This window comes from Rousettus aegyptiacus, unplaced genomic scaffold, assembly GCF_014176215.1.
Source record: "Rousettus aegyptiacus isolate mRouAeg1 unplaced genomic scaffold, mRouAeg1.p scaffold_m13_p_9, whole genome shotgun sequence".
NCBI classification, from domain to species: Eukaryota; Metazoa; Chordata; class Mammalia; order Chiroptera; family Pteropodidae; genus Rousettus; species Rousettus aegyptiacus.
Genome location: NW_023416312.1, coordinates 44,362,652 through 44,386,291, shown reverse-complemented (window position 1 = coordinate 44,386,291; position 23,640 = coordinate 44,362,652). Strand labels below are relative to the sequence as shown.

Here is a 23,640-nt window from a genome sequence, read left to right as displayed (position 1 = left end):
CCATAATATATTGTGTATTTTTGTGTCATTAAGGAACATGATATTTCTCACAAAATCTGATATGCTCAAGTCCACATTTTACCTCTGTATCCCTACTGTATAGCAGTGCCTGATGCATAGCATGTCCTCCATGAATGTTGTTGATTTGTTGAGCGAGTGAATAATTAAAGAGAAAAGAGTGAATATATGGGAAGATAAGGTGATATATCACATCTTTGTTGCACCCGAATAGGGATTTTTTTTAAATGAATTACTCTTAGAAAACAAATGGATCACTGGTAAGTATATTGCTACTTTATTTTGAGCTAGTTTGCTGTCAGTGTCAAGTTTTTGGAATCATGCAGAACCAGAAGAAAGTGAGGAAGAGGAAGGGAAGATGGTTGCAAATGACTAAAAAATAACATCTTAATAGTAAACTTCTATAAATATAGTCTTGAGGAGGCTGAGGAATATTAGGTGATAGACAAGAATGAGGCAGGAAGCAAATGATATACGAAACACCAATACTGGAAGTGATTATACAGGAAGGTATCACATAATTTTACAGTAAAAAAGAGCTAGTGGCAGACACACTATAAAAGACTTCTGTAATAAGTAGCCGTGTATGTGTATTTGTGTGCATATCCATATATATGTCTATATAACTATATCTTAGAAGCACCTAACTAGTGTTTTCCGGTCCTGACCATCTATCAGAATCATCTGGGGAGGTTTTAACAGATATATCTTTGAAGGTGGGACCCAGACATATGTATTAAATAAATAATTATTCTACATGTGGCTTTTATTTTAGTACTATAATAAGCATAGTTGTCTGCCTAAGAATATTTGTCTTTATTAGAAAAGGAAGATGGCTAGTCAGTAAGTTAATATGAGCATTTTTTTCGAAGTATAGATTCTGAGGTCATTATGCCCTTCATTTGTGTTGAGTACGACAGAGTATAATAAAAATACTGACCATGGATAATCTGGTAAAATATTTATAGTCTTCGCTCTAAGGAAAAGTGCTTATTAAATTTAGAATTATTGTCATCGCAGTCATTTCTATTAAAAATTGACACAATTCCATTATCCAGAATGAATCTTCTTTCAGTATTTCCTTTACATATTTAAAAGAAATAAATTCAGGATACATATTTTTCTGTTTTTTAAAAAAGATTTTAGAATAATTTTGAGGTTTGTTATTGGTTAATTTTACCTTTAAAATCGACATATTTTTAGAAGTCTTCCTTTATTATTCAAAGTCAGATATCCTTCCTTCACCATATATTTAACACAATGCAGTGTACAGTTGATATATTATTGAGTTGTACACTTGAAACCTATATAATTTTATTAACCAATGTCACCCCAATTAAAAAAAATTAAAAAATGTTTTTCTTTATTTTCTTTTTATGCAACTGGGTGGATTTCTTTGCCTATCTGTACCTAAAAGACCAAACAAGTATTGTGCTAAGCATTATGAATACAGGGTTGAATGTGATAATACCTACATTCAGGAAGCCCACAGTTTAGTGGGAAAGAAAAACGAGGTAATAAGTTATTAGGATATATTGCAACACTATTCTATAGTGGCTATCTACTGGGAAAAGTAGTGTTTTTAAATATAGCAGCATTTTCATGTTGGAAATGTTTTAGAGTAATGCTGCTGAAAATTGAAAGACATATTTGCATTTTTATTTATTTTTTTAAAATTTATTTACTTTTATTTTTATTTATTTCTTTATCGTTATGGTGACATTGGTTAACAAAATCTAGTAAGTTTCAGCTGTAGACCTTAACAGTAAGGCATTAAGGAAATGCAAATCAAAACCACAATGAGATACCATCTCACACCTGTTAGAATAGCTATAATCAACAGGACAAGTAATAACAAATGTTGGAGAGGATTTGGAGAAATAGGAACCCTCATACACTGCTGCTAGGACTGCAAATTGGTACAGCCACTATGGAAAACTGTATGGAGTTTCCTCAAAAAACTAAGACTTCATCTACCATATGATCTAGCAATCCCTCTACTGGGTATTTATTCCAAAGACTTAAAAACCCATATCCGAAAAGACATTTGCACACTGATGTTCATAGCAGCATTATTCACAGTGGCCAGGACATGGAAGCAACCAAAGTGTCCTATGAGAGATGATTGGCTAAAGAAGCTGTGGTACATACATACAATGGAATATTACTCAGCCATAAGAAGACATGAAATACTGACATATGTGACAATGCGGATGGACCTCAAGATAATCATGCTAAGCAAAATAAGCCAGACAGAGAAAGTTGAAAATCACATATCACTTATATGTGTGATATAAAGCTAAAAGCGACAAATGAACAGGGCAAACCAACAGAAATTCATGGACATGGACATGGACTTATAGACTAGTGGTTACCAGACGGTAAGGGGCGGAGGGAGGGGGGAGGTAGGACAGGGTAAAGGGGGTCAAATATATGGTGACAGAAAGAAATTTAACTATGGGAGGTGAACACACAGTGTAAATATACATACTTGCATTTTTAAAGGATGACCATATGTGGATTTTATGTAGAAGAGGCTGTGGGCAGACATTTTCATCTGGAAGACTTGCTTAGGTTCAGCGAAATTAATTAGAATAGAGTATAGGTGTTTCCTAACTCTGAATATTTTTTTAGTTTGATGTAATAATGACCCATGTTTATAATGATGATCTTATATGCAGTAGAAACTGAAGTGCTTTCTTAAACATAAAAGCACTCTATTGTGTTCAATGTAGAATCATCTAACAAACTGTCATTTGAGAATACTGAAGTAGAGTGGTTTCTGATTTCACCAAGGCTGCTTAGCTTATACATGGCCGAGCTAGGAGCAAAACTAATAAAGTCTGTTGACTCAGTAGTGTTCTTTCCGGCAGAGAAAACTTTCAATAAGTGTGTTTGTGTTTTATATTCCATGTTTTGAAGTCTAATATTACATTCACGATGTGGTAAAAACTCAGTTAACTGTAACATTTAAATAAGTATACAATGTTATATCGCTTTTGGTATACATATACTGCAAAGGTGCATACAGATAAGCCATACTTTAATCCTAAAATGTCAGCTGCAAAGCATATTTATTTGCATTAAAAAAAAAAGTTCTTGACTTCTTCCTTTCTGCCTAATCCAAGTGTTAGGAAATCTGGCATAAAACTTATAAACAGTGTTTTAATGAAAGTAGGATTATGGCCTGGGAACATTTGTTTGGTCTCAGATTTAGTTTGTCTATGCCAGTTTCTTTTTCAATAATGTGACTAGTTTGACATTTAAATATCTATGCATCACTGACTATTTACAAGGGTATAGTAAAATACTATTTAAAGTATTCTTGAGGTTCACATTTTTTTTTGCCATGATCTACAATTTACTAAGTTTTATCTACCTCTTGACTATCTCTGCATACACTTTATGTCACACTCCAGTGAGGGTCTTAAGACTTTTAGTGATGAATGTTTTTATTCTATCTAGTTGGAAGGGAAGGCTGAAGCATAGATGTTACATGCTTTTATTTACATGCTATTATATAATAGAGATAGTGGTGATGGTGTATCTGTATGTGTTAGAAAATAGGGAAATAGGGATACTGGTAGCCTGGTAAACTCTGCTATACTGACAGAATTGGGTAGTGAATTATTCCTGGCATGATTTCTGGCTCTAAGCTTATCATAAGATGTTGCAACTGGATGTAAGTATTCTTTGGATTTATTTTTTACAGGGCGAAGGAGTTGTTAAAGAAATTCCTATTACCCATCACGTTAAGGAAGGATATGAGAAAGCAGACCCTGCACAGTTTGAGTTGCTCAAGGTTCTTGGTCAGGGATCCTTTGGAAAGGTAATCAGTGCTTTTTTTCCCCACATTTGTTTCTCTTCTAAACATTTAGCAAAAAAAGTATACACATAGAAATCTGAAGTGTGCTATCTCTAGACTTGTTAAAGGGTTCACACAAAGGTAACTTTCTAATTTCATTCCTTTTACTTCTACTGTATTTTTAGTCCCATTTCTTTATACTTCTCTATAATAATTAAGAGTTTTCAATCTCCTGGACTAAAATAGAGCATGCTGTTTATTAGCTGTCTAAATCAAGGTAGTTTTATTTCTGTAAAAAATAGTGTAACCTTGTTTCTCTGCTTATATGCTAGCATGATCATAGCTTGCTCTCCTGGTGATTTCATCTATATTCCTCAGTTCTATCACAGAAGTCAGAATGTATGTATCAATTCATGTATAAATGCATGAGCTCATCCATCATCTGTTAAAGCAGCATGTGTGCAAACTAAAAAATAAGGGTAGATACTGAGTAATATATGGATTGTGTGAAGCTACTTCCTTTCATGGAGCTTAAATTTCAAGGGAGAAAGCAAAATGGAAAAAAAATGATTAATTAAATGGTGCTCATTAAAATTGCTTATTAAGTGCTTAATGGCTTATGATTTCTGGAAAAGAAGTATGTAGGTCTGGTTCCTGACTTTTGTACACCTAAGACGCGAACATTATTGCATATGCACAGTAAATAATGGCCTTTAAGAAAACAGCAACAAGAGTTTAAGGGGAGAAAGAAAAGGAGAAACTGCTCATTTCAGGGTGACTGAGATTTAATTTCAAAGGGGGAAAGTAAAGCAATTGATCAGTGATTATTTATTGTGCTCCGAACTATTTAAAAAGAAAGACATGTATTGGAATACCCCATGTGTGTACAATAGTTATAAGAGCAGTATTGGTAGTATTGGTGGAAATAAAATAGACATTAATTGTCATGAAATAGCCCAATATCTTTGTGGTATAGATATAATGTATAAAATATAAAGAAACATCTACAGGACACAAAAAGGACAAGCAAAAGTGGATTGTGATTTAGCAGTAAATTGGTAAAGGACATGTATGAAGACAAGGAGATAGGACTTGAATAATTGTGCTGTGGAGAGTAAAACTAGAAGGAGTTTTTAATAGATTGTGTGTATGGGGGTGATGTTTATAGAACTGACCTGTAGAGTAGGTGTGTACATTCTGCACACCTTTATAGGTTTTTAAAAATATAATATCCTTTTAGCTATTTTACATTGTATTTCTATGATGTTAATTTTCATTGAACAGAGATGAAGTTCTTTCATATCTCAAATGTATAAGTGTTTAAGTATTAACTTAAATAAAATCTAACCATGTAAATATTTCAAGCCATTAAAAGTAATTGTTTTGCCATGTGATGTACATATTTATTCATATGTATATTTATTTGTATCCAGTTTTGTTCCAGAAAACATTTAAGGTTTTCATAGATGAATACTAAATAAAATTTAATTAAAATAAGGAGAGAAGATGATGGAAGCAGAAAGATTAGAGCAGGGGAGGTTAGATGAAGCCAGGAATACACACTCTTCTGTTAAGAAATGCATGGCATAAAGGGCCTATAAGTCTTCTAGAAGTGGGATAAAAATGAAGGTTTAAATTTTCTGGCAGCCATTTTAAAGAAGTCAATATATTTAACTATATGATTAATGACAGTATCTTTAAGGTAGAAACAGATCAGACAGACCAAAGAAATTTTTCTCATGGGGCTTCATAAAGAATATAGTATAAATAATGAAATAGCTTCAGTAACATCTTCACATTATATATAGGGACATGCTGACAAGTTGTCAACATAGTCCTTAAATTCAGGAAACACTCAGCTTTGTCTGTATAAGAACTTTGTTTTAATAGGGATATCATAGAAACCTTTTAAAAATTCCTAATACTAAAATACAAATATCTAATACTAAAATACTAATACTAAAATAGAGTAGTGATCTTTATGTAGTTCATCCACTAAAGAAATATTAAGGAGATAGTTGTTTTTTTTTTTCCTCTGGGATGTGAACATACTTGCTTATCAGTATTATATCATTTGTGTAGGCATTGTGTGGGTGTGACTTGTTATATGCTGAACTTATTCAGGAATTTGGCCAAGGCTGTGAATCAGATAAGTGTTAAGAGCAGTTCCAAGAAACTAGGCTACAGCCTTAGTTAAGTTTTTTATTTTTTTTCCCCAAAAGTTCCATTGTTAAATGCAATAAATGGAATTTTAACCTATATAAATCCAATAGGGGGGAAACTCTACTAAAGTCAGTTGTAAAATTGTACTTTAAAGAAGCATGCATTATCATCATGAAAGATGAATATAAAATTCTGTACTAAACAAACACCAAATATGATGCTATTAATTATCATTAATGTATGAATCGAAATGCATACCAACTTACATTGTTTTAAAACACAGTCAAATAAAACACATGAAAATATGTTTGAAATTGTCATATTAGCCTTCCTTGTATTTCTCATGGCAAGTCATATTTACATAGAGCACACAGTTAACATTCTTGGATTCTATTTTTTTTTTTGGCTTTCATAGTAGTAAAACCTTTAATTACTGGTCTTAAACAATGTTTTTGAAAATATAAAACTCTTGTACTCTTAAGTAATTGATTAACCATCAGGAGCTAGCTTTAAAAAATACATGTTTACATCTTAATATTTCTTACAGTTGGTCCTTTGTCTTCAGTCAGCATTAAAGCAGTGTGATCTTTCAGTTATATTCCACAAGCACTTATCAAGAATTTCTTAATAGAAAATATATAAGTCCATATCACCAAGAGGAAAGTATCTTGGAGTTACTCACTAATATCTATTCTGTACAGATTCCAAGAATTGGATTAGTGACTGAAAATAAACTTTTCTGGTCAGGATAGATATGTTTTTTAGATACGGTGGTTTGAAGCCATGCAAATGCTTCTGTAATTAATCATGGGGTAGAGAGCTAAGTGATATGTTTTCTTATGCTAGGAAAGTTTACCCATATGACTTGAAAAAAACAAATCAGGTGATGAACAAATAAATAGTTACTTCTCTAGGCTGTGAAAGATGGCTTCTATTAAATGCCATCTTGGGATACTAGTGAGTGCTACATGAGTTAGGGCAAAAGTGGCTGGTTTTTTCAAGTTTCTTCCTCAAAGGCTGGACTTTTTTTCTTCCTTTACTGCCCCCTTATGCCCTCTATATTCCAATCTTTTAAACCTTACTAAGGGCTCTGTTCTAGAACAGTTATTCTCAAAGTGGTTCTCAAAGATACCCCCCATGCATCTGCAAGAGGCTTTTAGGGTATCTTCAAGGTCAACACTATTTCATAATAATATTAAGATATTATTTGTAAAACTTTATGAAGCTTTGCACAATCAAAGCAGTAACTCCAAATTGTATCAGTAGTCACTGTTCTTCACTATTTCACACTTGCAGTTTTTTAAAAAAAATACAAGTTTTACTTAATGCCCTTGGTGAGGTGTTAACAAAGATTAAATTTATCAAATCTCAACCTCGAGTACACTCCTTTTTAATATTGTGTGATGAAATGAGGACACATAAAGCACTTGTGTTATTTTATGAATTGTGAGCTGAACTGGCCACTTTTTTCACAGAAAACCATTTTTACTTGAAAGAATGATTGACAAACTGTAGTTACTTAAAATTGGGTATTTGGTAGATAATTTCTCAAAAACGAATGGAATGAGCCTGTTATTTGATGGAAAATAATTGACTATTTTATTAATGATAAAATTTGAGCTTTAAAGCAAAAAAAAAATTAGAATTGTAGAGAAGTTTTATTTGCCATTATGAGCTTGATATCTTAATTCTCAAAAGATTTTCTGATGAGATTCCTGCTGTCAACATTTACAAGATCTCCATCACTCAGTGAACCAGTATTTTTGAGATGACTAACACATGATGTTTCAAATCAGGCTGGAATACAAAATTCATTCAAAATGTAAGGTCGATCAGTGGGTTATTATATAATAGAATGTGGACACTTAATTGATATGGTTTCAGATTCTCCATTGCAACTAACCTTTAAGAAACTAATACTTGTCAAGTTCTTGTGTCATATCAAAGAAAAATAACCACAATTATATGGAAAGGCTAATAAAATACTCCTCCCTTTTCAAAATACATGTCTGTCTGACTTTTCTTTCTGTACTTAAAGCAAAACAACTTAATGGCAGAAGCAGATATGATAACTCAACTATCGTCTGTTAAGTTAGATATTAGAGATTTGCAAAAATTTAAATCAATGTCACTTCTTTCTTTTTTGTTATTTTGGAAAATATATTTATCTTTATAAAAATATTTATGCTCACATGTAGCAGGCTTATTTTTAATGAGTCAATAAATAGTTGTTTTTTATGTTTTAATTTCTGATGTGGTAAATATCAATAGACATAACCCATTAAAACAAAAGCACTTTGAGGTCTTCAATAATTTTTAACATCATAAAGGATTCCTGAGACTAAAAAGATTGAGATTTGCTTTTCTGAAAGAGACAGATAAAGGTAGTTCTACTTGTGGGAGTCATACGCACAAAATGACTCCTTTTTTTGTCACCCTCCTGGTCACATGATATGGATTAGGAGAAAGGAAAGTCTTTGGTTGTTTTCATTTATTTGCCCTTGTCAGTAAAACTGAGTGAAAACTTCGAGTCTGGTTATTAGGATCAGTGTCATTTGGCTTGCTTTGTAGTTGTCTGTGTGTCCTAGCAATTCATTTAATCTACTGTGTAAAAAATTGATAGGCTGCCTCTTATCAGCTATACAAATAATGTACAATTCCATTCGTTTACCAACGACTAAAAACTTGAAAAACAAAACAGATGGGAAAATATACATCTGGACTTGTAGCTTCTTGAGTTTAATCAATAAGTGTTGGGGGGGGAGAAAAAAATGGTATAGATGATAGAGGCTCTGTTCATCCTCCTGGTGACCAAATCAGAAACAAGGAGCAAACAGCAAGGAAAAATTTAGAAGAACAAGCCATTACAACTAGGGAGAAATCTAAGAAATCATCCCGAAATGGCAGAAGGTAGGACGGGGCGAGGACATGAGTCTGCCCTGTCTGAGCAGCAGAGACGGAGGCTGCAGCAGCAGCAGTAGTGGAAGCCTCTTAAAGGGTCTGTATCCGTGAGCAGATTTTTGAAGTGACGGATCTGCTCGCTCTGAGCACCAGTGCAGGTTTGGCTGTGCAGGGAGCACCAGGGACCTACAGGGAGACACTGAGTTGTCGAAGTAAGGTCCAAGGGGAGACTTGCTCTGTAAAGAAGAGCCAATAGTATCCATTGTTCCTCTCTTGAGCCCTCCCCCATTCCAGTGTGCAGATGCAGCACCGCCATAGTGGAGACCTCATAAATTGGATAACAGAGGTTGCTCTGCACAGAAGATTCCCTGAAACTCTGCCTCCCCCAACTCATGGGCCCACCCAAGCCACATCCAGGCGTATCCTCAGTGAGTCAGGTGCTCCTTGCTGAGCAGCACCTAGACTTGTGCTGGTGACAGCTGGCCTTGGTTTCTGGTGTGGCCTTTTGAGGCAACTATAAGAACAGTATCTGTGTATTGCTTGCTGAATCTTAACAGATGGCACCAGAGGGGAACAGGCTGGGGATAAACTTGGCCTACAGCTGAACCCCTCTCAGGACTGTGCCACTGGACACCTACTTCACAAATCCACACTAATAAGACCAGGAGACTTAAGAGCTTTGTTTAGTACAGAGAAACAGTCAGAAAAGGCAACCAAAAGGGGAAGACAAAGAGGGAAAACCATATGAGAGAACAGAACAGAAATCCAGAAATAATGGAGTCAAGCAGTCTAACAGATGCAGAGTTCAGAACACTGGTTATAAACATGCTCAATGAACTTAGGGGAAGAGTAGAAGAATTCAGAGAGAACTTTAACAAAGAGATAAAAACAAAAATGGAAATGGAAAGTATAAGAGGGAACCAATCAGGAGTGAAGAACACATTATCTGAGATGAGTATATTAAATGGAATAAACAAAGTGAATAAAAAAGAGGATCCCACAACCTATATAGAAGATGGGGAAGCCAAGGACGCTCAGTCAGAATGGCAAGAAAAAGAAAGCCAAGACTATAATAATAATATAAGGAGGCTATGGGACACAATTAAATACATTTATACACACACACACACACACACACACACACGCGCGCGCGCATCCTTGTCATGGGGGTACCTGAAGGAAAACAAGAAGTTGAAGAGCTATTTGAAGAAATAATGATGAAAAATTCTTCTAAACTGGTGAAGGAAATAGACATAAAACCCCAGGAAGTTCAGACAGTCCCAAAAAAGATGAAACTAGAGCCCCCCCCCCACCCCACCAAGACACATCATAATTAAAATGCTACAGGTTAAATACAAAGAGCAAATCTTAAAAGCAGCAAGAGAAATGCAGTTAGTTTCCTCCAAGGGGGCATACATAAGACTGGCAGCTGATTTCTCAAAAGAAACTATGCAGGATATAAGGACTTGGCACAAAATAGTCAATGTGATGAAAACCAAGGATCTACAACCAAGAATACTTTATCCAACAAAGCTATTATTTAGAGTCGAAGGGCAGATAAAGAGCTTCCCAGACAAAAATAAGCTAAGGGAACTTAGACCAAGCCAGTATTACAGGAAATGTTGGAGGAACTTTTTTCAGAAGAAAAAGCATGTGTCAAACACGTGAATAAAGAATGATAATAACTACATTTCTATCAACAAGTTCCTGAAATGGAAAAGAATTAAGTACTCCAACCAAAAGAGATAGTGGCTGAATGGATATGAAAACAAGACACTTAAGCTGCCTACAAGATACTCACTTCAGATTAAAAGAAACACAAATCAAAAGGAAAGGAATGGAATAAGACAATGCTTTGATGGACCTAGAGAGTATTGTACTGAATGAAATGTGTCAGATAGAGAAAGAAATATCATGAGATTTCACGTATAAGTGGAATCTAAAGAACAAAATCATCATCAACAACAACAAATGGAAATAAACTTATAGATACATAGAATATTTTGAGGGCTAGTACATGGGAGAGGGGGTCAGTAGGACTCTGAAAAAAGGGCAAAAGGATTAGGTAGTACAAATGGATAATTAGAAAATAGATATGGAGATATAAAGTGTAGCGTAAAGCAAATAGTAATGTTGTAATAAACATCTAAGGGGGAAGAGAGAGGGACTGTATTTAGTGGGTTGATCACTGAGTTATATAGATCGCTAATCACTATTGTACAACTGAAACAATTGTATTATTGCATGCCAAATATAATTGAAAAAATCATTGAATTGTAAAATGTAAATACAATGAGCTAATTGCCTATTATATTTCAATAAAGATGGAAAAATAGGTGTTATATGACATTTAGAACACCATGATATCTAGTTTGTGTTTGTATTCTCTTTAATCCAGGTTGATTGATATTATTTTGTGATTTTAAAACCTGATTTAGCACTTCATTTATAAGAAATTAATTTTATTTTCTAATGCTTCTATTTTATAGAGGACATTGAAGTTATACTATAGGTATGTTCAAATTTGATACTCTTTGTTCAAATGATCATCATTTTCATCAGTGAAAAATTATGGACTTTTAAGAATATCCTTTCCAAGTTTAAATCCAGTAAAAATAACTCCATGGAATGACACCACTCTGATCTTCTGTGACAAGATACACACTTTGTCAGAGTTCTGTATTATTTTGGGAAATCTTGGATTTCAAGCTAGATCCTAGGCAAAAAAAGTTACAGAGGGGAGCAGTTTTAATTTGTTAGTTCTTTCAATATAGGTATGTTTATGGCGATAAAGTTTATTATTTGGTTGAACCCCTAAACTCTTTTTCTCCAGAGAGTTTTATGTTGCAAAAAAAAAAAAAAAGTTTGTTAATATGTGGATTCTCTTGGTTAGTCTACTCCAAGTGTGGTATGAACCGATTGGTACTAGTTCACATGAGCTTTGTTCAGAAACTGAGAATAAGCATTTAGAAACTTCTACTGAAATTTAACAGCGTAATTTTATGTGTGGAATCTATTAGTTTAAAAGGGGATCGTATTTTGTATGACATCTAAATTTTATTTTCCTAAATAATTCATTTTGATTATATTTTATAAAAGTATGATCTGCAGTGGGATGGAGGAAAGGGAAAAAGTACTGGTTTGTCTACACAGAAAGTGTGAGAAGCACTACTCTAGGTGAGTATGAAAATGCTAAACCTGAAGTGGTCTTTGGGTTTACATCTGAAATAAAGCCTTACTTTCAGGACAGAAGAAAACAGTTTCCATGAAGTAAACGTTCCCCCTCGATCTTGAGTTGGCTGATAGACAATTACGTGTAAAACATCTGAAATAGGTTCTGGTCAAGATGGCAGGGTAGGTAAAGGCTGTCTTCGCCTCCTCCCATGACTGAATTAAAATTACAACTAAATTATAAAACAGTCAACTTGGAGAACCACTTGAAGTCTAGCTGAATATATCACCTATAACTAAGGACATAAAGAAGAGGCCATATTGAGACTGGTAGGAGAGGCGGAGACACAAAATGGGCTGGCCTCACACCCGCATGTGGCAATTCAGCACCGGGTGGGATATCTCAGCTGCAGAGGGTGCCCTGAATGCGAGGGACTCCAGCCCTACATTGGAGCTCCCCAACCCAGGGTTCTGCTGCCAGGAAGAGGAGTCCCCACAATATTTGGCTGTGAAAATCAGTGGGGATCCTGACCATCCAGGTGAGATGAAAGGAACCTGGAAATCCAGACATCCACTTAAAGGGCCCACGCTCAGACTCACTTGTTCGTAGACACTCACCCTGGGCTCCAGCAGAAAGACAGCAGCTCAGGAAGCTCCCAAGACATGGGGAAAGACTCAGTTGTGTGGCTTCAGGGCAAGGGCTTGAGGGACATGCACTGGTGTCCCTTTGTTGGGCCCTCCTTTTGTGTAGCCTACAAGTGGGCACCATCTTGCCTGTGTTGAGTCCTCCTTCCACACTGCCAATTCTGCATTGGACTGGTGAGATTCATTTGCTCCATCCAGGTGACTCCCTGGGACCCTGCCCCTCCCAATTCGCAAATTGCAATCTCTTTGCTCAGGACCAGCTCCATTCTGCGCTCTCAACAGGGGGCTCATTCAACAGCAATCAACAGGCCTCAGCTCTTGCACCTCTGGACAAATTTTTGGTGGCAGGCAGCCAGCTCCTACCTGAGCTGAAATATCTCTTGAACAAATCTCAGGTCTGTGGGCCCAAGGCAGGAAACAGCTTACCTCTGTGTGATCTGAGACTTTTGTGAGTGGCCACAGGCTCAGCACTGATACCATATCTGAATCTGCATTGGACTCATGAAATCAGCTTCCTTTACCCCAGTAACTCCCTGGGACCCCATCCCCACCCAACTCACAAATTGCTGGAGGCATATTTGGCTGGGTAACCAGCCCCACTCTGTCCTCTAGACAGAAGGCTCTTTCAGCAACAATCAACTGTTTGCCCACCTCTAGAGACCCCATTGACTCCCTGTGACCCAGCCCCATCCAACTAATGTATCACCTAAAGGCTCTTTCAGCTGCTAAGTCTTATGGGCAGTCTCAGGCCTTGGGGTGCCCAGGACCTTTTGCTAAGCTGCCAAAGCCTTGGTACTGGTGGCAGCCTGCCTTGGTTCGCAGTGTGGTCTCTCCCACTTGCCTCCAGGTTCAGCACAGGCAGCGACCAACTGTGGATCGCTTTGTAGCTCCTACCAGGTATCCCCGGGCAGTTACAGGCAGCGGCTGACCTTGGACTGCACAGGAGACCCTCCCAAGGGGCCACAGAACCAACATACTTGGAGGCTGGCGTCAGACCACAAAGGAACATCACCTGATTAGCTCCACAAGCAGCACACCGAAAGGGTGGCCTCAACAGGTATGTGAGCCCGCTGGGGGAGTCCCACTCTGTGGGGTCAGCCCCCACACAGCAGCTCATAACCCTGTAGGTGTGGAATCCTCACAGCTAGTTAGCATGATTGTCTGTCTCATCCACTGACATGTTAAGAACAATCAAAGCTTAACTAAAACAGGATAACACACACAACTCACACAAGGGACAGTCCTGGAGCACCCAGTACAGGTGATCAGGGAGACTGCCACTGGACCACACAGAAAACCTACTACATAAGGCCACCTGGCTAAGAATGGTAGACAAAGCAGATCGACCTAAAACATAGAAACGACCATAGGCAACCAAAATGAGAAAACAAAGAAACATGTCCCAAATGAAACAACAGGAGAAAACTCCAGAAAAAGAACTAAGTGAAATGGAGGTAAGCAAACCACCAGATTCAGACTTCAAAACACTGGTGATAAAGATGCTTAATGAACTTAGGGGAAGAATAGATGATCTCAGTGAGGACTTCAACATAGAGATAATAATAAGAAGAAAATGACATAGAAACCATAAAAAAGAACCAGTCATAATGAAGAATACAATAATTGAAAAGAAAAATATATTAGAATGAATGAATAGAAGATTAGATGAAGCAGAGGGTCAAATCAGTTATTTGGAAGACAAAGTATCAGCAAACATCCAATCAGAACAGGAAGAAGAAAAGAGTAAAAGAATGAGGAAAGTTTAAGGGACTTCTGGGACAACGTAAAGTGTTCCAACATTCACATCATATGGGTACCAGAAGAAGAGAGAGAGAGATCAAGTGATTGAGAATGAATTTAAAGAAATGATGGAAAACTTCCCTAACCTGGCGAAAGAAATAGACATGCAAGTCCAGGAAGCAAAAAGGGTTCCAGACAAGAGGAACCCAAACAGTCTCATGCCAAAACATATCACAATTAAAATGGCAAAGGTAAAAGAGTAAGACTCCTAAAAGCAGTAAGAGAAAGACATCTAATACTTGCAAGACTACTCCCATAAAAATGTCAGCTGGTTTTTCCACTGAAACTTTGCAGGCCAGGGATTTGCACAAAATATTCAAAGTGATGCAAAGCAAGAACCTACAGCCAAGACTTTTCTACCAAGCAAGGCTATCAATTAAAATTAAAGGGGAGGTAAAGAGTTTCTGAGACAGGAAAAGCTAAAGGAATTCATCAACTAGCCAGTTCTACAAGAAATGTTAAACAGATTTCATTAAGAAGAATTGGGGAGGGGGGCAAATATGAATACTAAAATGACAATAACTAGGTACCTATTAATAATTGTTCTAAATGTAAATAGACTAAACGCTGCAATCAAAAGACATAAGGTAGCTGAACGGATAAGAAAACAAGACCCACACATATGGTATTTTCAAGAGACCCACTTGAGATCAAAAGACACAAAGTGTAAAGGGATGGAAAAAAGGTATTTCATGCTAATGTAAATGAAAAAATAGCTAGGGTAGCATTACTTATATCAGAAAAAAAATAGACTTTAAAGCAAAGGCTATAATAGACAAAGAAGAGCATTTCATAATGATAAAGATATCAATCCAACAAGAGGATGTAATTCTAGTAAACATTTATGCATAAACATAAGAACACTTATATGTATAAGGCAAATATTGACTGACATAAAGGGAGAGATTGACAGTAATACAGTCATTATAGGTGACTTTTACACCCCCACTGACACCAGCAGACGGATCTTCCAGATAAAAATATCAACAAGGAAACATCATCCTTAAATGACACACTAAACCAGTTGGATTTAATTGACATTTTTCGAGCATTTCACCCAAACGCAGCACAATATACATTCTACTCAAATGCACATGGGACATTTTCCAGGAAAGACCACTTGATAGATCACGAAAGAAGTCTCAATAAATTTGAGAAAAGTGTAATCATGTCAGTCATCTTCTTTACCATAAATGGCATGAAACTAGAAATCAATTACAAGAAAAATTTTAAAAAAATACACCAACACATGGAGACTAAATAACATGCTACTAAATGAATGGGTTAACAATGAAATCAAGGGAGAAGTCAAAAGATTCCAAGAGACAAATGAAAATGAAAACACAACAACTCAAAATCTATGAGAAATGGCAAAAGCAGTCCTAAGAGGGAAATTTATCGCCATACAGGCCTACCTCAAGAAACAAGAAAAAGCTCAAACAATCTAACTTTACACTTAAAAAGAGCTAGAAAGAAAAAAAAAAAAACGGCAAACTCCGAAGTGAATAGAAGGAAGGAAGTAATAAGAATCTGAGTAGCTATCAATGAAATACGGTCTGACAAACAATACAAAAGATCAATGAAACAAAGAACTGGTTCTTTGAAACAATAAACAAAATTGACGTACATTTAAGCAGACTCATCATGAAAAAGAGAAGACCCAAATAATATTAGAAATAAATTAGTGACAACTGACACTACAGGAATACAAATGATTATAAGAAAATACTATGAACAGTTATGCCAACAAATGGGACAATCTGGAAGAAATGGATAGATTCCTAGAAACATACAATCTCCCAAGACTGTTCAAGGAAAAACAGAAAATCTGAGCCAACATATTACCACTAATGAAATTGAATCAGTAATCAAAAAATTCCCCCAAACCAAAAATTCTAGACTGGATGGCTTCACAGGTGAATTTTACCAAACATTCAATGAAGAATGAATACCTATTCTTAAATGATTTCAAAGAAATAGAGAGGAGGGAAGGCGCCAAAGTTCATTTTACAATACCAACATTAATTACCCTGATCCAAAACCAGGTAAAGACATTACAAAAAAAAAAGAAAAATTTCAGCTGATATCCCTGATGAACATAGATGGAAAAATCTTCGCCAAAATATTAGCAAACTAAGTTCCACAATACACTAAAAATATCATACACCATGGTCAAGTGGGATTTATTCCTGGTATGCAAGTTTAGTTTAATATCTTAAAATCAATTAATGTGATACACCACATTAACAAATTGAAAGATAGAAATCATATGATTATATTAATAGATGTAGGAAAATTCAACAAAATTCAGCTCCATTTATGATAAAAGCTCTTAGTAAAATGGAAATAGAACATATTTCAACATAATAAATGTCATATGTGACAAAGCTACAGCTAACTATAGTAAATGGAGAAAAGCTGAAAGCATTTTCCTTAAGATGAGGAACAAGACAAGGATGTCCACTTTGACCACTTTAATTCAACATAATATTGGAAGTCTCAGCCACAACAATCAGACAAGATAAACAAAACACATTCAGATTGGAAAGGAAGAAGTAAAACTGTCATTCTTTGAAGATGACATGATACTATATAGAGATAACCCTAAAGATTCCACCAAAAAATGAGTAGAACTATTAAGTGAATTCAATATAATAGCAGTACACAAAAATTAATATTCAGAAATCAAGTCACATCAGAAGCATGGCGGCATAAAGGATCTCCCCTGATCTCTCCCCTCTATAGTACAACAAGTTGAACACCTACAGATAATACCCAACCTCTGAGAGGTATTGTCATCAAAGCATCTGAAGATTGGTGAATTACGCGAGTAGGGAGGAGAATGGCAAGCGGGTACTGCTGAATGCAGCCCGGAGCTCTCTGTAGGATAAGGCAGAGGGTGTAATTACCCATTTTTTTTTGACTCTTTAAAACTCCCAACAGTCCTGCCAGTGATCAGCATATTCCATGCTGTGTAGCCCAGTAATCAGAGTGGAGAGCAGGACTGAGACCGAGTGTGGAGGGGCAACAGCTATGCCTTAGCAATCACCATTGCCAGGCAGAAAGCTGAGTCACAAATCTTGACTACCATCTTCCACCATCTCATAGTGTGCTGTCCTCCCCCCACCTCACGTACCCTCCCAGCATGAGCACTGTATCACCAAGGATCTCTTGCTGGCAGAACTGAAACATGCACAGCAGTCATCCCAGAGATGGGGGTGGGGAGAGGGTTATAGTCGGAAAGCAGCTAAAGCCTGCACTAGCATTACTGGAGGGATAACAGTCACATACAAAGCTAGTGTCTCCCAATTCACCCCACCCCCATCCAGTTGGGCTGCTTCACAAAGGAGCAGCAGAGCATTACACCTGACAATTTGAGGATTGCCAGGGTTTCAGGGCTTTTTCAGAGGCTCAGACTCCCATCGCCGTTCACATTTACCCATGGGGGTGGATTCTTGGACCAAGGTAACCTAGTCACAGAGGAGGTAACCCAACTTTCCAGGGGGATGTGAAACATTAGCTTCAGAGCAGCTATACAACAGACATAGACAATTGAAGAGGCTTGGGCGCCATGTACTGGAAATCAACAGAAAAACCTTATTAACCTACTAAAGAGAGATCACTGTAACAAGTTTTATTTATTATTTCTTTAAAAAGATTACATGCCTCTTAACACCTAGGTAGAGAAATAGTCCATCAAACACCATGTACAACCAAAGTGATAAGGCAGCTCAGAAAGAAAATGAAAAATCTCTAGAAAATAAGTTTAGTGTGGAATACGATTTAAATAAAAGAGAATTTAAGATTGTACTTTAGAAAACATTTAACAGCATGCAAAAAATTCCAATAGTTCAAAGAACTTAGAAAAAAATTAAAGAACAACAGGAATACTTTACAAAAGATATTGAAACTCTAAAAAAGTAGAGCTGCTGGAGATGCAGAACTCACTAAAAGAAATGAAGAATGAAATAACAAACCTAAGACATAGAGCTCACCAGATGGTGGAAAGAATTAGTGATATCGAAGAAGGAAATAATGCAGAAGGAAGAAGAGAGACACTTGAAAGTGAATAAAAATGAAAGAAACTCTATAAGGACTATATGTCACCATCAGAAAAAGCAACATAAGAATAATGAGTATACCAGAAGAAGAGATGGAGAAAGGAACAGAGAGTTTATTCAAAGAAATAGTTGACAGGAATTTCTCGAACCTATGGAAGAACTGAATCTTTGAATACAACAGGCAAACAGAAAACCTAATTATCTCAACCCAAAAAGGCTTTCTCCAAGACACAATATATTAAATTATAAAATATTAACAAAAAGAATTCTTAAGGCATCCAGGGAAAAGAAGATGGTAAACTATACACACACACACACATACATACACATACACACATTAGATTATAGTTGGAAATCTCAGCACAAACATCACAAGCTTAAGAGGGAGTGGAACCAAAACTAGCCTCAACAAATTTTAGAAGATTGAATTCATAAAAAACATATTCTCTGACCACAGTGCTTTGAAACTGGAGATCACTGCAGAAAGAAAGTGGGAAGAACCACAAATATGTGGAGATTGAACAACATGCTACTAAAGAACAACTGGATCACAGAAGAAATAAAAGGAGAGGTCAAGCGATACATAGAAACAAACAAAAATGAAAATACATATCAAAATTTGAGAAACGGCAAAAGCAATGATAAGAGGACAGTTCATATTAACAGGCCTATCTCCAGAAACAATAAAGATCCCAAATAAGCTAACATTACATCTTAGAAAACTAGAAAAGGAAGAAAGAAATGAAGCCCAAAGTCAGCAAAAGGAAGGAAATAATAAAAATTAGAACGGAATTAAATGAAATTGAAAACAAAGAGACAATAGAAAAAAAATAATGCAACAAAGAGTTGATTCTTTGAGATTAATGAAATTGACAAATCCATGGTAGACTTTCTAAAGAAAAAAAGGGCACAAAATCAGAAAAGAAAGTAGAAAATAAAACATAGCAATGAAATAAAAAGGATCATACAAGAATTTTATTAACGTTTAAATGACACCAAATTTAATAACCTAAAAGAAATTGAAAAAAAAAAATAGAAATATACCACCTTCCTAGAATGAATCGTGAAGAACTAGAAAGTCTAAATATGTTGTTCAACAGTATGGAAATTGAAACAATCATCAAAATCTTCTTCAGAGCTAAAGTCCAGGACCACATGGCTTCACTAGTGAATTCTACCAAACATTCAGATTTCACACCTGTTCTTTTCAAACTTTTCCAAAAATTTGAAGAAGAGAATATTTCCTAGCTCATTTTATGAGGTCGTCATTACCCTGATCAAAAACATGGTAAAGATCACACACACACACACACACACACACACACACACACACACACACACACTATAGACCATGAATAGAGATAAAAAATTCATAAAATACTAACAAGTCAAATACAACAACACATTAAAAAGATTATACACCACGATCAATTGTGCTTCATCCCAGGGGCACAGGGATGGTTTTACATACACAAATCGATTAATGTGATATACCACATAAACAATATAAAGAAGAAAAACCATATGATATATTAATAGATGCAGAAAAAGCATTTGACAAGATATGGTATCCATTTAAGATTAAAACAATAAAATGAGTATAGAAGGAAAGAACCTCAACATAGTAAAGACCATATATGACAAACCCTCAGCTAATGTCATACATAATGGAGAACAACTAAAAACCTTCCATCCAAAATCAGGAACAAGACAAGGCTGTCCAATGTCACCACTATTAATATAGTATTGTAAGTCCTAGCTAGAGCAGCAATCAGACAAGAGAAAAATAAGTTATCCAAGTAGGGAAAGAGGAAGTCAAATTGTCACTTTTTGCAGATGATGTAATTCTCTATATAGAAAACCCTTTAGAATCCACTAAAAAATTACTGGAAACAATAAGCAAATACAGTAACATTGAAGGATACAAAATCAATGTTCAAAGATTCATAGCATTCTTACAATCTAACAATTTTCTGAAAAATGAGAAAAAAATCCTTTTGCAGTTGTAACAAACAGGATAAAATACCTAGGAATAAACGTAACAAAACATATGAAGGACCTATACACTGAAAACTATAAGACATTATTAAATGAAAATGAAGAAGACACCCAGAAATGGAAATATATTTCATGTTCATGGATTGGAAGAATCAACAGAGTTAAAATGACCTCATTACTTAAAGCATTATACAGATTTAATGTAATCCCTATCAAAATCCCGTCAGCATTTTTAAAAGAAATAGAACAAAAAAATCATCAGATTTGTATGGAAACACCAAAGACCTTGAATAGCCAAAGCAATCCTGCGGGGAGGGGGGAGCACAAGGGTGGAAGTATCACTCTGTCTGACTTCAAATTACAATAAAGAGCAAAAGTCATCACAACAGCATGGTGTTGACAGAAAAACAGACACACAGACCAATGAAACAATGGAAAGCCCAGAAATAAACCTCTGTCTATATGGGCAAGTAATTCTCTCCAATAACTTATAAGGGAGAAAGGAAACCCTCTTCAATAAATAGTGCTGGGAAAATTTGAAAGCCACCTACAAAAGAATGAATGCTATCTGTCACCATACATCAATATTAACTCAGAATGTGTCAAAAACTTCAATATAAGACTGGAAACAATAAATCACATAGAAGAAAACATAGGTACTAAACTCATGGACCTTGGATTTAGAGAAGATTTTATAACTGACTTCAAAGGCAAGGATTGTAAAAGCAAAAATAAATCAATGGGACTAAAACTAAAAAGCTTCTGCATAGAAAAGAAACCATCGACAAGGCAAAATGACAACCATCCAAATGGGAGAAGATATTTGCAAACTACACATCTGGTGAGGGCCTGATGTCCAAAATATACAAAGAACTCATACAACTCGAAAAGAATACTGTTAAAAAATGGGCAGAGAACATGAACAGATGCTTTTTTCAAGAAGATATACAAATGGTTAACTTGAAAAATTGCTTAACTTCACTTGCTTTTAGGGAAATGCAAATCAAAACCACTATTAGATACCACCGCACACCTGTTAGAATGGCTGTCATCAACAGGACAAGTAATAAGAAGTGTTAGGGAGGTTGTGAGGTAAAAGGAACCCTCATGCAGTGCTAATGATTTCTCCAGTATGGGAAACAGTATGGAGGTTCCTCATGAAGTTAAGAATAAAATTACTATGGGACCCAGCAACTCCTCTCTGGATATTTACCCAAAATACTTGAAAACATTTATTCACAAAGATATATGCAATCCTGATGTTCATAGTAGTATCATCATTCATGGTAGCCAAGACATGGAAACAACTTACGTGTCCTTCAATAGATGATTATATAAAGAAGATGTGGTACATATCTACAATGAAATATTGCACAGCCATAAGAAAAGGTGAAACATTGCCATTTGTGACAACATGGCTGGATCTCGATATTATCATGCTAAGCGACATAAGTCAGACCAAAAAAGTTGAGAACCATATGATTTCACGTATATGTGGAATATAAAACTGAAAACAACAAACAAACATGACAGACAAACAGAGACTCATGGACATGGACAGTAGATTACTGGTTAACAGAGGGGAGGGAAAGAGGGAAAAGTTAGATAGGGGTAAAGCACGTCCAAAATTTGATGAATGAAAAAAAAAGTTGGTTGCATTTTCACACACCAATGATGAAGTATCTGAAAGATAAATTAAGAAAATCTCATTTACAGTGCGTCAAAAACAATAACATACCAAGGAATAAATTTAAGGAGGCCAAAGATCTGTACTGGGAAAATTATAAGTCATTGAAAAAAGCTATTGAAGAAGATAGAAATAAATCGAAGCACATACTGTTCTCTTGGATAGGAAGAATTATCATCATTAATATGTTCATATTACCCCAAGCAATCTACAGGTGAAATGCAATCCCTGTCAAAATACCAATGGCATTTTCCAATGGACTGGAACAAATCATCCAAAAATTTATATGAAACTTTAAAAGATCCCTAATAGCCATGGCAACCTTGAGAAAGAATAAAATTGGAAGTATGCTACCTATATCAAATTATACTACAAGGTTATGGTAATCATAACAGCATGTTACTGGCATAAAAACAGATGCATTGGTCAATGGAATGGAACAGAGAACCTAGAAATAAATCCACACCTATATCATTTAATATGTTACAAAGAAGCCACGAATATAAGATGGGGTGATGAAAGTTTCTTCAATAAACGGTGTTGGGAAAACTGGACCACCTTCTTACACCATATACAAGAATCAACTCAAAATAGATTAGGTTAAACATAAGAACTGAAATCATAAAAACTACTAGAAGAAATCATAGGTAGTAAAGTCTCTGACACTGCTCTTTGTAATATTGTTTTCTGATATCTTTGGGTAATGGAAACAAAAGGGAAAAAAATGGGACTACATGAAACTAAAGAGTTTTAGCACATCAGGGGACACCATCAAGAAAACAAAAAGTCAACCTACTGAATGGGAGAAAATATTTGCCTATGATACATCTTATAAAGGGTTAATATCCAAAATTTATAAATAACTTATACAATTCAACACCGAAGAACAAACAAACAAAAAATGGGCAGAAGAGCTGAATAGATATTTCTCAAAAGGTACATACAGATGTCCAATAGACATATGAAGAGATTCTAAGTGTCACTAATCATCAGAGAAATGCAAATTAAAACCACAATGAGATATCACTTTATATCTGTCAGAATGTCTCTCACCAAAAAATCAAAAAACAAGTGGTGGTGAGGATGTAGAGAAAATGGAAACCTCATACATTGTTGATGGAATTGCAAATTGGTACAGCCACTATGGAAAACATTTTGAAAGTTCCTCAAGAAATTAAAATTAGAACTACCTTATGACCTAGCAATTCTACTTCTGGGTGCTTATCCAAAGAAAACCAAAGCACTAATTCAAAAAGGTATATACAAGCCTGTGTTCGCTGCAGCACTGTTTACAACAACCAAGATATGGAAGCAACCTAAGTGCCCATCAATAGATGACTGGATAAAGAAATGGTACAGATATACTATGTATATCTGTAGCAATATGAATG

The 23,640-nt window shown here is 35.6% G+C and overlaps 1 protein-coding gene across 4 annotated transcripts in view; it reads left to right on the top strand.

The window, feature by feature from the left end:
* The window catches only part of RPS6KA6 (ribosomal protein S6 kinase A6), a 128,723-nt gene that overhangs the window by 29,879 nt on the left and 75,204 nt on the right, over nucleotides 1–23,640 (top strand). For 2 of the 4 annotated variants that reach the window (XM_036226843.1, XM_036226842.1), the window contains exon 3: nucleotides 3,731–3,847. In XM_036226843.1, coding sequence (XP_036082736.1) covers nucleotides 3,731–3,847 — 117 coding nt within the window. Of the gene's footprint in view, nucleotides 1–3,730; nucleotides 3,848–11,376; nucleotides 13,761–23,640 lie in introns of those variants that run through there. The other 2 variants (XM_036226845.1, XM_036226844.1) reach the window with 2 other exon arrangements.